General features: G+C 45.7%; 1 protein-coding gene across 1 annotated transcript; it reads right to left on the bottom strand.

Annotated features, from left to right (window-relative positions):
• Positions 1-1,871: 1,871 nt before the first annotated feature.
• On the bottom strand, positions 1,872-9,530 carry LOC148045761 (protein FAM200A-like). The gene is made up of 4 exons (XM_087712235.1): positions 8,631-9,530; positions 6,904-8,295; positions 3,249-3,395; positions 1,872-1,943 (listed from the first exon to the last, which is right to left on the bottom strand). The coding sequence occupies exons 1-4, from the start codon at positions 9,528-9,530 to the stop codon at positions 1,872-1,874; spliced, it is 2,511 nt and encodes an 836-aa protein (XP_087568361.1).
• Positions 9,531-17,354: the final 7,824 nt, after the last annotated feature.

The raw sequence follows: 17,354 nt of genomic DNA, 5'->3' as shown, positions 1-17,354 counted from the left end.
GGCTGTAATTGTGAGGTCAGTCCGCCTGGAATAACTGCTATATCAGTTTTGAACTTTTGAAACTCCGCCTTTGTTTTTTCTGTAAGATGAGATCTAAATGCGTCCAATACCAATAAGCATGGCTTCTTTAACAAAGCACCTGGGCGCTTCCCCCACACATTTTTAATCCAAAGCTTCATGCCTTCTTCATCTATCCATCCGTTTGGATGAACATGCACTTGTACGCCACTAGGAATTCTCTCCTTTGGTAACATTTTTCTTTTAAAAATTACCAATGGAGGCAGCTTATTTCCATCTGCAGTGCAGGCAAGAACAAGAGTGTAACGATTTTTTTCATGCCCTGAAGTTTTAATTGTTACTGTTTTAGCACCTTTTGAATCCACAGTTTTATTTGAAGGAACATCGAAAGTGAGGGGAACTTCGTCCATGTTGCCGATTTGACCCATTTCAAAATTTTGTCTTTTTCTTGCATTGATAATAAATCTATGAAAATGTATTATCTTTTCCTCATAATCATCTGGCATACGCTGGGCAATCCTTGTTCTTGTTCGCATCCGAAGGTCATGCCTCTTCATAAATCTTTGGCACCATGACGTTGTCCCTTTAAAATCCTGGATTTGCAGCTCTTTGCTGATTTTCACAGCTTCAAAAGTCAGCATTTTTGTTGATAAAGCAATGCCTGCTTTTCTTTGGTTCAGGACGAATTCCTTCACTTTACTTTCTAGTTGTGGCCATTTCGTTATGCCACTGCGCAAAGCACATTTTGATTTTGGTAACATCTTGATTTTTTCGACATTTTTTCGCCACTCTCGTATTGTGCATTCTGTTGGTGGCTCTCCAAAATGCCTTGCTGCAGCCCTATTCCCATGTTGCTTGGCATATTCTACAACTTTTAACTTGAAAGCAGCTGTATATGCTGAACGCTTCTGTCTTGATTCCATCAGGGATATACAGTATTTTACCTATGGCTGTTTAAACAATAAAAGTTACCGTCAGACATGCGGTTCATTTCCCCCTCTGCCACTTCACTTCCCCACCCTCTTCTGTCACATCATTTTCCCCCCTCTGATCCCCCTGTACCACCTAATCCCCCCCCAGATCCACCTGTACAACCTAATCCCCCTGTACCACATAGTCCTGATACCACCTGTACCATATAACCCCACCCCCCATATCACATACTCTTTCCCCCTGCGCCACATAACAAGCCCCCCCCCCACATAAACCCCTATTTCTATATGTTTTTGTTTTCACCACAGTACCTGGCCTGTGTCGCTAGCAGACTCAGGTTACTCTTTAATTGCGCTGACGAGTAACGTCCTCAGCGTAACGTCAGGGACGTCACTCGTCAGAAGTACGGCAGAAGTAACAGCAGCGCGGGCGGCTGCGGACTCACAGCTGATTGGGAGAATGCCGGCGCGTACACTTGGGACCAGAGAGCAGGCGGGCGGGAAGGTAAGCACCCGCAATGATGGAAAAAAAATACAGGCAGCGGGCGGCTCTCTGGCCGCTGCGAGCCGCTGCTGCTAGGATGGGGTTAAATCAGGCAGCGGGCGGCTCTCCAGCCGCCGCTTGTTCAATGATGGGGTTAAAGCGAACAGCAGGTGGCTGGAGAGCTGCCGCCACTGCTGCAAGGTAGGGGTTATATCAGGCAGGGTAGCTGGAGAGCCACCGACGCTGCCATGAAATGGATGCTGCACTTCTATGAGTATCATGGGCGCCGGTGAATCAGCTGGAGCAGGCAGTTTGGGACCCGGCGTATAACACGCAGTATCGGCGTATAACACGCAGGCAGGGTTTAAGCTTGCAATTTTAGTTTTAAAACTGCGTGTTATACGCCGATAAATACGGTACATAAACAATAAAGACAGTTACTTGCAGAAGGAAGATGACTGTCCTTGCTGGTCTTCCACATTATGACCAGACTTGCTCCAATGAATGGCCTGCACAAAGACACATAGAAAGGAAGACTTAAATTGCATGCACTACTACATTAAGGATGTAACCAGGACACAAAGCAATAAAACAGCTATTTACATAGGAAAGATGCCTTGCCGGTCTTCTACACCACCACCTAAGCACCTTGCTCCATATAACCTGCACAAAGAAGAGACCACTGGTAGTCAACCTTTTTCTACCTACCACCCGCTAATAGATCTTTCTTTATGGAAAAATTTCCTTACCGCCCACCAGTTTTTGCGCAGGTGCAGTATATTTTTTAGAAAGGAAGGTGTTTTAAAAAAAGAAATGTACGTACATTTATCTTTTTATTTCTACTTTATGCATGTTTATAATGTTTTTAACTTTATAAAGTTTAATTAGAAAACAAAGTTAATTGATTCTACAAGATATGTGGTATGGAAAGGTATCAATAAATTGAACATTTCCCACACATATTTGGATATGATGCAGGCATTTTTTTTATTTTGCCAGAGTTTTTTGGTATCCACCACTGCCCAAATTACATTTACTCTCTTCGTCATATTGAAGTTCTAGTAGTTCTTGGCAAGTTATATCAACCTCAGCAACATTTGAAATCGTTTTTCCATATCCAATTTGAGATTGTTGGGGAAACTTTATACTTGCTCTTGAAGTTACTTCTGTTTTTGTTATTTTATTAGGTAACCCTTTTTGGTATTGTATGCATTGATACCAACCTATGGAATTTTCTGTAATTTTTATTTTTATTTGTGAAAAACAGCCATTCTCTTTCGGGTGGGAAATACCTCTCACATACTTGGATGCCTTTTTGTATTTTGCAGGCAAAAATCGCCATTTAATTAAACACGCTGCTGCTGGATTTTTCAAATAACAAGTTAAAGTAACTTGTGTATTGGCTTCTCCGTATGTATTGTGAGCGTGAGTACATATCCCTTGAGAATTGCAGTTTTCCCTAGTGGAGTACGGAATGATCGCTCTTTTTGAGCGGTTGTGTGTGAAAGGAATTTCTTGAATATCCTTTACTATTCCCTTCTTATTCTTGTGTTCATATTCAAATGCCCCCCATATGATTAAAAGTAAAATTCCCATCCCCAACATCATTGGCAAAAGATGCAAAAGAAAATGCTTACAAGACATAGGAAGAGCCCAATAATCCCCAAACCCCATTTCCTGTCCAGGCAACGGTCCTCTGAAAAAGGGACACCGTGGTTGTCGTGCTCTTGGGACATAAGAACGGCCAATGACTTGTTCCGGACGGATTTTCATTTTTAGTACTAGATGTCAAAAGAGGGATCAATAGATCTTACGTGATAATCGTTAGAAAAAGGATTGTCAATAGCTTGTTGTACTGTGGGTGTGATACGAAGGTCAGTAGTGATGCGGGATGGATCGGTATACTTAAAATGTTGTTCAAAGAACTGTTCAATTATCACAATGTCACACGGGATTTTGCACTGAGTACAAAGCTCACAGAGAGGACAGTGGGAGCAGCAACAGGCTTCGCAGGGACAGGAGCAAAACCAGCACATTGGTCGCAATAGCAATTTTAGTCATCTGTTGCTTGAAACAAAAGGGACAGGCTTGCTTCGGGATCTTTTTTATCATCTGTTTTTAATGGTCTCTCATGAAACGGTCGTATGCATCTTCCAGGAACCCACAAAACTTTGTCCGGAAGTTGCACGGCAGCGTAACCACGTCCCCAGGTAACGAGCTCCACGGGGCCTTTCCACTGAGGGTCTGGTAATTGTCTGTAATAAACAAGAGGGCGGGGAGAAACTACGCTATTCTGAAAATGCCTTTCGGCTGCTGTGGAGGCTATAGGTGAGCCTGTAAGATTAAAAAAATTCTGAGTATACAAGGCTTTACTCAGGCGGTTTTGGATTTCAGGCAGCCCTATCTTAAAGGGGCCTTGCTGCTTATCAAGCATCATTTTTAGTGTTAAATTTGCTCTCTCTACAATTCCTTGTCCTTGGGAATTGTAAGGGATTCCAAATTTATGGACAATTTTCCATTGATCACAGAAGGTAGCAAATGCAGCGCTACTATACGCAGCCCCATTGTCTGTTTTAATTTCCAAGGGACTTCCTAAAATTGAAAAAGAACGCATACAGTGGTTGATCACTTGTTTGGTTGCTTCTCCTCTCTGTGGGGTTGCAAAAATAAATCCTGAAAAGGTATCCACCGTAACGTGAATATATTTCCAGGGTGCAAAAGGAGGGTACTGAGTGACATCCATCTGCCATATTTCACAGCGTTTAATTCCTCGGGGGTTAACTCCCATAGGAATTGCGGTACCTTGCCTGCTACAGGTTGAGCACTGCTGGATAATTGCGGCAGCCTCTGTTTTTGAAATTTTATATATTTTCATTAATGCTTTAGCGTTTTGATGAAAATATTCATGGCTTTCCCAAGGAGTTGCAAACCCAATAAAACTTTCCCTAGCGGCTTTGTCTGCATAATCATTTCCTTCTGTTAGCATCCCAGGAAGTGACTGGTGACTCCTAATATGAGCTACAAAATATTGAAATTTTCTATCCACAATTAATTGCTGTAACTGTAAAAACATATCTAACAATTGCTTATCTAGGGCTGGTGAAAGATAGGCATCAAACAAATTATTAATCACTTGGTAAACATACAATGAATCCACTATTAAGTTAATTTCTTGGCCTTTTAATTTTTCAAAAGCTAATATAGAGGCAGCCAGCTCGGAACGCTGAGCTGAACTCTGAGGGGGGGTGTGATAAGTCACCCACTGTCCTGAGATTTGATACACGCATGCACCTCTGTTCTTAGTTCCGTCAGCAAAAACTGACTGCACTTTTTATTGGTAATTTACTTTGTAAGGAGGTCGATTGCAAATGTTGTAAATTCAGTAACAAAAACCTATAGTCTGTGGGATAGTGGTATTTAATTGTCCCTAAATAGTCACTTTAAGGCCAATTGAAGTGCATCTGATATTTGAAAGTACTTTTCCCACGAAGGTAAAGGAAACGGAACATAGATTGCAATTGGATCCATTCCTATTACAGCTCGAGCCCTTTCTCTTAACTTTATAATTATCTGGGATAACAATAAAGGTTTTGTTGAAACTGTCCTCTTAGGAGTGTTTGCCAAGTGTATCCATTCCACAATAAAAGCTTTTTTCTGTTGTATTTGCAACAAGCACCCTGTGGGCAATTTCTCAGTGTTAAAGATTGCTGCTGAAAGAGGAATTTGTGGGATCATCCTATCTACCCACTTCTTAGTCATAGCCGATACCTGATACCTTACTGTTGGTTCACTATAATTTAGTACAGGAATAGTAAATGCAAACAATATCCTGTCCTTTTTGTGCAGGGGTATAGAGAAGAAGGCATCTTTTAAATCAATAACTGTTAAAGCATAATTTTGAGGGATAATATTAGGATTAGGTAATCCGCATTGCAAAGGACCCATGAGCTGAATTACTGCATTTATTTTTCTTAAATCCTGGAGCATTCTCCACTTCCCTGATTTCTTTTTAATTAAAAATACAGGTGTATTATAAGGGCTATTTGACAATTCTATTTTTTGTTCTAATAACAACTGTTGCACAATTTCTTTTAAAGCTTCTAATTTAACAATAGGGAGTGGCCATTGGTCAATCCATATGGGAGTGTCATCTTTTAGCGTAAGCTTCATTAAGGGATCCATTTCATTCATTCTTCATGCAAAACATTCATTACCATCATTTCAGGGAGCTATACATAAGCCAATGAGCTCTATTTTCTCAACATCCCTCCAGGTCTGAAAATGATTACACACACACACTCTCCCCACTTCTCCTGTTTCCTTCCAAAGAATGACTCAGGGGGAAAGAGGGGGGGGGGATGGCTGGGTGTTAACTTTCTATGGTTTCTCCCTTTTTTCACTCTGCATTCTCTCAACAAGTTTGGAAATGATAACACACAAGCATACACACATACCATAAAACAAAACTTTCAGGCCTGGGGGGGTTCTGTCACTTTAAATCTTCAAATTTCTTTCCTTGGAAAACTTATGACTCATTCTTCAAGCAGTGGGGAAACTCAGAGAGCAGTTTAAATCCTAACTACTCTTCCCTCCCCCACGGCTTCAGGCCCAAGTTTATTTATTTACTTAGCTAGCTGATCAAACATCAATTCAATTCAATTCTCCTCTTTCTCTTTGTCTCTGTTCACTTTCTTTTTCTCTCTACCTCTCTCCCATTCTTTTATCACTTTCTCTTTACTCTATTTTTCATTCCAAAGTTAAGGTTGCCCCAAATTGAGACAGCAAATCTCTCCCCCACAAGTTAACATGCAATTTTAAAACAACCGGACGAATACGTGCCTTGTTTATAGAACCTGGGATAGAAGCCTCTAACCATTCCGCGCTAGACTGGGCCAGCTGGACTCCGCCTACTCCTTTAACGGCAGCAGCAGTTTGCAAGGGCCAAGAAGAGGGCCACTGTGCAGAACTTATCACTGAAACATCAGCGCCCGTATCTAAAATTCCAGTAAAAGGGACGCCATTAAGAATTATAGTCAAAAATGGTTTTTGAGCTTTTACTCCTGTAGTAAGGTAACTTTCATGGGTAGTAATTAAATCTCCCAAAGGTATTCTTTCACAATGCCTTAGGGCAGTGGTCCCCAACCTTTTTATCGCCGCGGACCAGTCAGCCTTTGATAATTTTACCGTGGCCCGCTGAGCGCGCGCAGGGGTGGGGGGACGTTGTTCGCGACGACGCATTGATTGTTTATATATCAGATTGTTTTGATTAAACAACTTTTATTTTATTGTATTTAAACATGCCTTACAAAATAAAATACAATTACATAAATATAAAGTGCTTTAGCATTTTAACAATTAAAGTTTAACTAAGCGCTCTAGTTACTAGAATCTAGTGAATCAATGAGAACCCTGAGCTTGTTTTTCTGCAACAAGACGGTTCCATCTGAGGGTAATAGGAGACAATGATACCCGAAGTGTCTTGCTTATGTCCAGTTTATTTCGTTGTTTTGTTTTGGTTGCTGTCACTGCAGAAAACCCCGCTTCACACAGATAGGATGTTGGAAAAGGCAAAAGGGACTTAAGAGCTGTAGTGGCAATCTCAGGATATTCCGCCATGACTTTAATCCAGAACACCGGCAGAGTTGTTGTCTCAAATGCCGTTTTAAGGCCGCCGTCATTTGCAATCTCCAGCAGTTGATCTTCTTCTTGTACAGACATGCTACATTCGTCTGGTTTGTTGACAAATGGGTCGCAGATCCATTCCTTACCAGTTTGTGGGTCTTTTGTGGTTGGGAAGTAGCGCTCGAACTCTTTTAAAAGCGAAGACAGGTGATCGTGTACCAACTGGGAGAATGAACGCTCAGGCTCAGTCTCTCCTAAAATCCCCGCTAATGTCTGAAACATGTCCAAAATGCCTCTGTTCACACGCCGTCCCCACAACTCCAGTTTGGCTTTAAATGCAGCTACTTTGTCAGCCAACTTGAAAACAGTTGTCATTTTCCCCTGAAGGGACAGATTGAGTTCATTGAGCAGGCTAAATATGTCACACAGGTAAGCCAGTTTTGCAAGCCATACCTTGTCACTGAAATGTGCTGCCAGTGGTGACTTCTTTTCTGAGAGAAATCTTTGCAATGGCTCTCTTAATTCAAACACCCTGGATAGTGATTTGCCTCTGGATAACCATCTTATTTCTGTGTGTAAGAGAAGGCATCTGTGCTCTGTGTCCATCTCCTCACAAAGCTGCTCAAATACACGCGAGTTAAGGGCATTTGCTTTGATGTGGTTAATAACTTTAACCATATCATTCAATACACAGTTGAATTCTGGTGACATTTTTCGGCTTGCCAGCATTTCCCTGTGAATGATACAATGTGTAGATTCGCACTCAGGTGCAACCTCCTTAATCCGAGCGGTTAAACCAGACAGCCGTCTGGTCATGGCAGCAGCTCCGTCTGTGCATATGCCGACACAAAAGGACCATTTTAGTTGTCCTGATATATAACCATCCAGTGACTTGAACAGTTCTGCTCCTGTGGTGTTGGTTGGCAAAGATAGTGCACATAATAAATCCTCATGCACATCCTCCCGATAAAGATATCGCACATAAACAAGTAGTATTGCCTTCTTGTCGATATCTGTAGATTCATCAACCTGTAGTGCGTACCACGGTGATGTATTAATCCTCTCCAACAATTGTGTCTCAATGTCTTCAGCTATTTCATCAATGCGCCTAGTCACGGTGCTAGCCGACAAAGGCACATTTGCTACCTTTTTTACAGCAGCCTCTCCTAAAAGTTCATGACAAATGTCTTTAGTGGAGGGCAAGATCAATTCTTCACCGATAGTGAATGGCTTTTTAGCCTTAGCAATACGGTTAGCCACCAATATGATGCTCTCAGAGCATTCTCCTTTATTGCTGTGGTGGCCCTCAGAAATATCTTCTGTCCTTCGTGTTCCCTTTTTTTTCTTTCGAAATACTGCAGGGGTTTGTCTTTTAATCCAGGGTGCTTGGCATTCAAGTGATGAAGCATTTTTGAGGGTTTCATTGCCTCATTAGAGAGCCGCTCACCACAAACTATGCAGAGCGGGGTTGATATCCGTATGAAACAGCAAGGTTTTATGCTTCGCTCCCATCTCCTCACACACAAAGCTGCAAATATGCGACTTTGCACGGGTTGTGACTTTACAAAGTTTACCATGCGCACAACATCATCCAACACAGGAACTAGGTCTGCTGGTAAAGTCTTGGCTACGAGGGCCTCACGGTGTAAAAAACAATGTGTAACAATCACATCTGGATTCCTTTCCTTCACTCTGCTTACAAAGCCTTTGGTGTGCCCGACCATGGCTGCAGCTCCATCGGTGCAGACACTTGTGCAGTTTTCCCACTTAAGTCCTCCTTGTTCAAGGTATTCTGATGTGACCCGAAAAATTTCTTCTCCTGTTGTTTTTTCTGGCAATGCCTTGCAAAAAAAGAAGTTTTCTCTAATTGCATCACCATCCACAAAACGCACATTGGCCAAAAGTTGAGCATGTCCACTGATATCAGTAGACTCGTCAAGTTGCAATGCAAATTCCTCACTGATACGGATCTTTTCCAAAACCACACTTTCGATGTCTGCAGACATGTCATTAATACGTCTGGGAATTGTGTTGTCTGAGAGTGGGACTTTGGCTATTTCCTTAGCTGCTTCAGGTCCTAGCATCTCCTCTACAATAGCTTTGCAGGCGGGAAGTATTAATGTCTCTGCCACGGTGTGCGACTTTTTTGGCTTGGCTATAAGTTCAGCAACTTGATAGCTAGCTTTAAGAGCTCTTTCATTTACCTTTGTGATTTTTCTCATGAAAGTTGCCTGTTTCTCCGTGTTTTCACGCAGGCGAACAAAATAGTCCGCATTCTTATTTTGAAGCGAAGGGTGTTTCGTTTGGAGATGGCGTTTAAGTTTACTTGGGACCATAGCACTGTTAGATAGCTTTTCACCACACACCACGCACAGTGGAGTTGGTTTCTTTGCATCTCCAGTGAAAGTAAATCCAAATGAAATATAGCTTTCGCTATATTGCCTTGTGCCAGAGAATTTGCTTGAGCTAACCATCTTTGCTTTCTTTTGATCCCCACTCATACTTGGGCTCTCATCTGGCTGAGAATGTTGTTCAGAGTCCAGTTCTTTCCTTTTCAAAAACTTGTCCACCACTGCAGTATCTGCTCCTGTCTCACTGTCACTCAGTACTTACTGCACTTGTCTCCTCTTTAAACAGGGGGCCAGTTCATGGTCCCTCAGACCGTTGGAGGGCCGGACTATAGTTTAAAAAAAACTATGAACAAATTCCTATGCACACTGCATATATCTTATCTTGCATATATCTTATTTTCCCCCACATTAGGTTGGCAGTATAGTTACCCCCACATTAGGTTGTAGTTCCCCAAAATTAGGTTGTAATTCCCCCACAATAGGTGCAGTATAGTTCCCCCACAGACATACAGCCTTCAGCCATACAGTGTATTATTGAAGGCTGTATGCCTGTGTACTGCCCCACTTCGATGCTCGGAACACCGAAGGAGACGCGCTGCTGGTAACACTTACCAAGTTGACAGCGCGCGTTCTCGCTGCTCCGGTCCTTCGCGATTGTTGCTATGGGCGCACGCATGGGACATCAGTGACGTCCCTGCGTGCGCTACCTCCCGGCAGTCCCCGCGTTTTTAAAGTAAACGTGGGGCCGCAGAAACTTAATAGAGGCATCCCTGTGTCCCGAAAGCAACTTTCGGGACACAGATGTCCCGAGGCAAAACCACCCAGCGGGTGTTTTTCCCACGGCACACCTTACACTATGTCACGGCACACTAGTGTGCCGTGGCACAGTGGTTGAAAAACACTGAACTAGAGGGCCAATCTATCAGCCAGTACGTGGTTGCGCTGAGGGCTGCCGCAATACATTGCGAGTTTGTCAACCTGGAAGATGCCCTCTTGGAGCAGTTCATTTATGCTCGATATCAATCTCCATCACCGCATCTTGTTTCGCTCTGAACTCTCCATGAAGATCGCGGTGGACGAAGTCCACGCATATGATGGCCCACCAGTCCACCCCTGATGTCCGTCGGTTCCCTGCTTCCGTGATGCCTGTGCTGCCTCACTTGTCTGTCCACTGTCAGATAATGGCCGATGAGCTCCGCACTGATGTCGACTCCTCCATGGACCGCCTCAGGTCTATGCTCGGTTGGGATGGTGGTGTTTGCCTCAGCTGCGGCGGCTGCCATTCCAGGGCCTCTTGCTGCTTCCGAAATGCCCTCTGCCGCAAGTGCGGGAAAAAGGGCCACATTGCGGCCATTTGCTGCTCAGCTCCTGGAGACACTCGCAGCCCGAGGCCTCCATCACCTTCTGCTTCATCAGCCACCTGCCAATGTCCGCCTCCTGGGTCTTCTGCCACCCGCCTGGGGTGCTACGCCGTCTCCGATCCTGTGGCTCCAATGCCCGACTGTCTGCCCGAATTCGCTTCCTCCTCTTTCGGGGGCCAGGGTAAGATGCACCTCCGCGTCTTACTCACCGGCTGCCCCTGCCACATGGAACTGGACACTGGCTCGGCCCGCATGATCATGTCCTGGGACACACTTCATGCCTTGCTGCCGCATCTCACGCCAAGCCAGCTGTCCTCTCCTACCTGCCTCTTAAGGGACTACCAGGGCAACCCTATTCCCATCCTGGGTTATGGGACATTCCCAGTCCAGTATGGGCGGGTTAAGGATTCCTTGCCCCTTGTAGTAGTCCGCAGTCCCCTTGCTTCCCTTCTGGGGCTTGACTGGTTCAGGGCTTTTGGCCTTAGCATTGCTGGCATTAATTCCTTACACCTCGCCACGTCCCTAGACTCCCTCCTATCTGAATTTGATGACGCCTTCTCCGATGCGCTGGGTTGCTACAAGGGCAACCCCATCTCCCTTAATCTGGACCCTCTGATGGTGCCCATCCGCCTTAAGGCGCAACGGGTTCCTTTTTCCCTTCAGGCTTGGATTGATGCGGAGCTCGATAAACTAATCTCACAGGACATTTTGGAGCCCGTGGATCACTCCCCGTGGGAGACCCCTATCATGTTGCCTTTGAAGTCCGACGGATCCCTGAAGATCTGCGCGGACTATAAGGCAACCGTCAATAAGGCCCTACAAGCGCACCCCTATCCTGTGCCAGTCGTGCAACACGTGTTACACTCCTTGGGCCAGGGCAAACTTCTTGCGAAGTTGGACCTGGCCCAAGCGTACCAGCAGTTGCCTGTCGACGAGGCCTCTGCTATTGCCCAGACCATCGTGACCCACTGCGGTGCCGCCCCCCTGCAATTTGGGGTCAGCATGGCTCCTGGCATTTTTCAGGGACTTATGGAGCGGGTGCTCCATGGCATCCCAGGGGTAGTTCCCTATTTGGCGATATCCTGATTGCTGCCACCGACCAATCAGGACTTGTCAAAACTCAGGGCGGTGCTAACCCATTTTAGGGACGCTGGCTTGCATTAAAATGCTCTAAGTGCCAGCTGGGCGTCCCCTCCATTGAATTCCTGTGCTATCTCATGGATTCCAGAGGAATCCACCCCATCCCTGCCCAAATTGAGGCCATTGTCTCTGCCTCCGCCCCCTCCTCTAAGGCGGAACTCCAGGCATTCCTGGGGCTTCTCAACTTCTATGCCTCCTTCATTCCCCACAAGGCTTCCATCGCGGAACTTTTGCACCACTTCCTCGATTCCTCCACCCCTTGGATTTGGACAGACCGTGAGGCGCATGCACTCGTGGCTGTCAAACCCCTTTTGACATCTGACCCTGTGCTCGTCCAATATGACGAGCACCTCCCGCTCCTCCTTGCTTGTGATGCCTCCCCCTTCGGTGTCTGGGCCATCCTGAGCCATACCTATCCCAATGGCTCCAAAGCCCCTATCGCCTTTTACTCCCGCACCTTGTCAAAGGCTGAGTGCAATTACAGCCAGGTGGACAAGGTGGCCCTTGCCGCCGTTGTGGGGGTAAAACGCTTCCACCCCTATCTGTATGAACGCCGGTTCACCTTACAGACCGACGACAAGCCCCTTCTGGGCATCCTCTCTGGAGACCGGCCCACTCTTCCTATACTCTCTCCCCGCATGGGTCGGTGGTCTGAGTTCCTCTCTTCCTACTCTTACTCCCTCCTCTACTGCCCCGGCAAGCACATGGCCCATGCTGACGCCCTTAGCCGCTGTCCACTGCCCATCCCTGTTTCTGACCCCACACCTGCGGTCACAGTCGACACCTCGACGGACGACCTCGCTCTTCCCCTCTCAGCCTCCAACATCTCCCAAGCCTCCCGGTCTGACCCCCTCCTCCAGAGGGTCCTGGATGCTGTTTGCCGGGGCTGGATGGCAGACACTCGCTTGGCCGACTTCCTCCCATTCTTCCGCCGCTGGGACGAAGTTTCCATCCTGCATGACTGTTTGCTCTGGGGCTACAGCTTCATTGTCCCTGTGGCCCTCCACCAGCAGCAGGTGCTCCGCCGCCTCCATGAGGGCCACCCAGGCATAGTGTGAATGAAAGCTCTTGGTCGCAGCTATGTCTGGTGGCCCTCCATGGATGCTGAAATTCCTGCCTGGGTCCAGCAGTGGCCTCCCTGCCAAGCAGTCTGCCCTGCTCCGCCCCTGCCTGTTCCTGGGAGATCCCCTCCTCCCCGTGGAGTCACCTCCACCTAGACTTCTTCAGCCCAATTGACGGCCGCACATTCCTCCTCATGGTGGACTCTCTGTCTAAATGGGTGGACATCTTCCCCATGCAGTCCACCATGTCCAGGGCCACCATCCAAATTCTTGATGCCCTTTTTATTACCCACGGCATCCCAAATGTCATCGTATCTGACAATGGCCCTCAATTTTCCTCTGCCCCCTTCCTCTCCTATCTGACTAGCCTGGGCATCTGGCATGCCCCGGTGGCCCCCTACCACCCGGCTGGCAACAGCATGGCTGAGCGTACCATGCGTTCAGCCAAGGAGGGCCTTGCCGGGCTCTCCCACCTGCCATGGCCATCCCGCCTCCGGACATACCTCCTGTCGCAACATTCCACTCCCTGCCAGGCTACCGGCAAAAGTCCACTGGAGATCCTTATGGGTCGGCGCCTATGTACCACCCTTGATTGTTTGCACCCCTCCTTTGCTCCCACCGCATGCCCTCTCCCCGCACCCCCTAGGGCTTTTCTGGTGGGTGAGGGGGTCTTCGTGCAGAATTATGCTGGAGACCCAAAGTGGCTACTAGGGGTCATAATATATCTAACTGGGCCCTGCTCTTACAGGATCCAGCTCGCCGATGGAAGACTATGGCGGCACCATAAAAATCAGCTGCGCCACCGGACAACTGTGGGGCTGCCCCAACCAGCCGCACTGTCTTCACCAGCATCGCAGCCAGGGCCTGCTTGCCCATTGGCCGCCTGATCTACCCAACTGCAGTCAACCGCGGCTCAACATCCTCCAGCCACCTTCTCCACTCCGTGCCACCTCGCCCAACCCGCTGCTGCACGCGAAGGACATTTGCCTTTAAACATTCCCACTTCTCCGGGCGCCGGGCCTTCCGATCTTCTGCATCACAGCAACAGACCTCCAACGACGACAGACACTCCTCTGCCTCGGCGTTCTCAGCGCATGCGTAGAAGATCTTCCAACTTAAAAGACTATGCATGCGCTATCTGGGGGAAAGGAGTGTTGCGTCCTCCCGATGCAGCCTGTAGCTACGGCCAGAGCCTCTGGTTTCTGATTGGCTCTGGCACACCAGCCGGCCGGCGGGAGAAATACACGGCGCCAATTGGCTACCTGCCTGACAGCTGTCAAGTATAAATAGCTGTCAGGTGCTCTCCGTTCTCTGTTCGTGTTCTGTTGTTGACTGTTGGTTCTGCAATAAAGTTCGGTTAAATTCACCTCAGACTCTCGTCTTTAAAACTTATGATGGAATTGAAATCCATTTTCCTTGTCTCTTTTCTTTTTCTTCAAGGTTACTGAAAGGAAGAATGGAGAAGAGCAGAGTCCATAGCTTCTTTATCAAATGACGCTTTCTGGCAAGAGAATCTGGGTTCCTTACAGAGTGGGGGGAGTTGTGGAGGAAGGATGACAAAAGGGCTCTTGGCTTTTCGGGAGAGGGGGGAACTTGCCTTGGTCTTTGCCACTTAACCAGACAAGTGAGGCCAAGTCAAGAAAGAGACACCACTGTGATTTTTAGAAAGGCTTCTTTATTTTTAGGATGTATTGAAAGCCTCTTCATCCCTTCCAAGTCTCTTCATCCTCCTTCATGGCCTCTTTAGAAGAACAACTTTATTTGGAGGATGTATTTGTTGTTGTTAGTTGTGAAGTCGTGTCTGACCCACCACAATCTCATAGACAACATTCCTTCGGGCCTTCCTGTCCCCTTCCATCGCTGGTGGTCCATGAGAAAATTTTGGTGGTTCGCAGAAAAATTATTTGCATTTTTTATATTGTACTAAATACTATTTATCTTTTTTTTTTTTTTTTAATCATATAAGTGGTCCACGGGATTCAAAATTATGAATTTAGTGTCCCTGAGGTCCGAAAGGTTGCAAACACCTTTTGTGACATTTTGACAAGCCAAGTCAACAGGGAAACCACATTCATTTAACAATTGTGCTAATTTAACAACTGCAATGATTCATTTTACAAACGTGGTAAGAAAAATGGGGCAAATTTACACTTAACAAATTTCGCACTTGGCAATGTACATTTTGGTCTCAGACGTGGTCATACATTGAAGACTACCTGTATAATATGCATAAAAACAAGTAAAAATGAAAAGTAGAATATGAATATATAAGCACAGGTGCGATTTCTCCGCGGGTCGCCCATGAGGCCAATGATGCAGGAGGTTGTGTTACTGACCTTATATGGAAATAATCGTTACTGCTGTTGTGGTCCTGCATATGTGTTCCAGCATGCCTATGCATACCTGCACTTATGCTGCAACATCTCCTTTGTTTTAAATTTTGAGGAGTCAGAAAGGAGTGTCGTCTTCCTCTGGTCCTTCATCAGAGAGGGCTATTAGCAGGGCTTTGTGTTGCGAATCAAAGGTTGCTGTGTTAATGTTTTTGCCCTGTGTCATACTTTCTACTGTGGACTGGATGATGCTTCAGAACACCGGGATTAAGCAGGGCAAAAGGAGAAACCCTAGGAGCGCCATGCCTGCCATGAAGGCGGCTTGCTTCCAATTGCGAAAAATTCCTCCCAGGAAACCTGCATCATCTGTTAATCCTGTCCACTTTTGCACGGGTACGTGCACCAATTACCGCAAGTCCGCGGTGAGATCGGCCACTACCTTGCCAGTTTCATCAATTTGAAGACAGCAATTTGTAAGATTAAATTTCCCACATACCACCCCCTTTTTTTTTTTCAAAACGTGAGTGGAATGCACATGTTTTGACAAAAGAGTAAAATTGGTCAGATCAGGGAGATTTAATTCTTCTGATGAAAAAGCATTGAAAGAGACACTAGAAGGATCTCTTCAGTGGCTCCCAGATAGCTTTCAACCATGAAGGTCTAGCAACCAGGGCACAAATTTCTGGAAAGAAATTTACAGTATCCAATTTTCCATGCCAATTAGTATCAGATATCACTTTCTGTGAGCTTTCAGACAGGTTTTAAACAAGCAGAAATCCCAAAAATTATCCACAGCCTTGCTTTCCCTTTAAGTTACAGGCTGCCCATTTTAAAAGGGATGATTTTTTCAACCTGCCCTGGCTCTTATTTTAGTGAGGCCAAATTGAGTTTAGCTAATGTGCAATCCAGGCTTTTGTGCCTGGGGCAAAAATCAACCTAGGAAAAACTGTGTGTGGAGGAGATAGTTTCAATCTAATTCTGAATAGGCTCTTTTCTCTCTCTCCCTCTCTCTCCCTCTCTCCCTCTCTCCCTCTCTCCCTCCCCCTCCCTCTCTCTCTCCCTCCCTCCCTCCCCCACTCTCTCTCACCCATTCCGTCCAAGTGGAAATCCAAACATTATTCCAGAAGGCAGACGATGTAAATTTCATGGAACATGACATTCCCACTGCTTCTATGGTTGAAACACTTTTGCAGTAATATGATTGAAACACTTTTGCAGTAAGATGAGTAAATTTCCAAAAGGGACAACAACTTGTGTTGCAAACAAACAAACAAAATATCATAGGGTAGAGCACCTTGACTCACAAGCTTTTAAAAATGCACCCAGGTGTAAAAGAGAAAAGGAAGAAAAACAGCTTTTTTTTAAAAAAAAAAGCAATTAAAAAAAGAGGTACTTTGAGTCAACACTCCAAAATATTAGATTCCATTCAGATGGAAGCAAATTCTCATCAAGTATGTTAGAACATTTACAAATGTAAGCAAAATATCTCAAAATCATTTCTTTTTATAGGTTTAATTAAGCATTTTAAACCTCAAAAATTTCCAGAAGGAAAAGAAAAAAGATCAAAATTGTATTCAGAGCAGAAAATGTAATTGCATAACTTTTATAGATGAAAAGATAACAGTGAAAGGTAAGGGTGAAGGAGCAAGTCACCCATTTACTCCAAATTTCTCAGGAGAGGAAAAAATGGTTAAAGTGAGCAGAAAACTTCAGCCGCCCTTCAATGACCCAAAAGTAATGAGGAAAAGAAGGTGGGGGAATGCACAGAGGCATTCACAGGTATCTCTGGGGGCATTTCATACACACGTTCACTGTAAAATGAGCAGACACACACTCTCCCCACCTTTCCTGCTTCCCTCCATAGAATGACCCAGAGGGAAAAGGGGGAGGGGGTTTCACGCAGGCAATCACAGGTCTTTGGATCTCTTCAGTCATCACTTTCTGGGGCATTGGGGACATATACATTCATACTGCAATCAGAGCTCATGCTTGCTCATGCCAACCAATCATTATAACTATTTCAGGAAGCTTTTTCACAAGCCACCAAGCTTCATT

The sequence above is a fragment of the Thamnophis sirtalis genome, unplaced genomic scaffold (assembly GCF_051295495.1).
Source record: "Thamnophis sirtalis isolate CommonGarterSnake01/CBP01778 unplaced genomic scaffold, rThaSir2_p1.2 scaffold_4, whole genome shotgun sequence".
NCBI lineage: Eukaryota > Metazoa > Chordata > Lepidosauria > Squamata > Natricidae > Thamnophis > Thamnophis sirtalis.
The sequence above is the reverse complement of the archived record's forward strand: the minus strand, read 5'-3'. Positions and strand labels throughout refer to the sequence as shown.

Bases quoted from the DNA above. Each gene is read 5' to 3' on its own strand.
- LOC148045761 (XM_087712235.1), bottom strand. From the start codon at position 9,530: ATGGTTAGCTCAAGCAAATTCTCTGGCACAAGGCAATATAGCGAAAGC. The intron at 8,296-8,630 runs GTAAACTTTGTA...CGTATTGCTAAG, and splicing joins TGGATGATGTTGTGCGCATG to GCTAAAAAGCCATTCACTAT. The intron at 1,944-3,248 runs GTAAGATCTATT...GTCTTTGTGCAG, and splicing joins CTTTTTCTAACGATTATCAC to GCCATTCATTGGAGCAAGTC.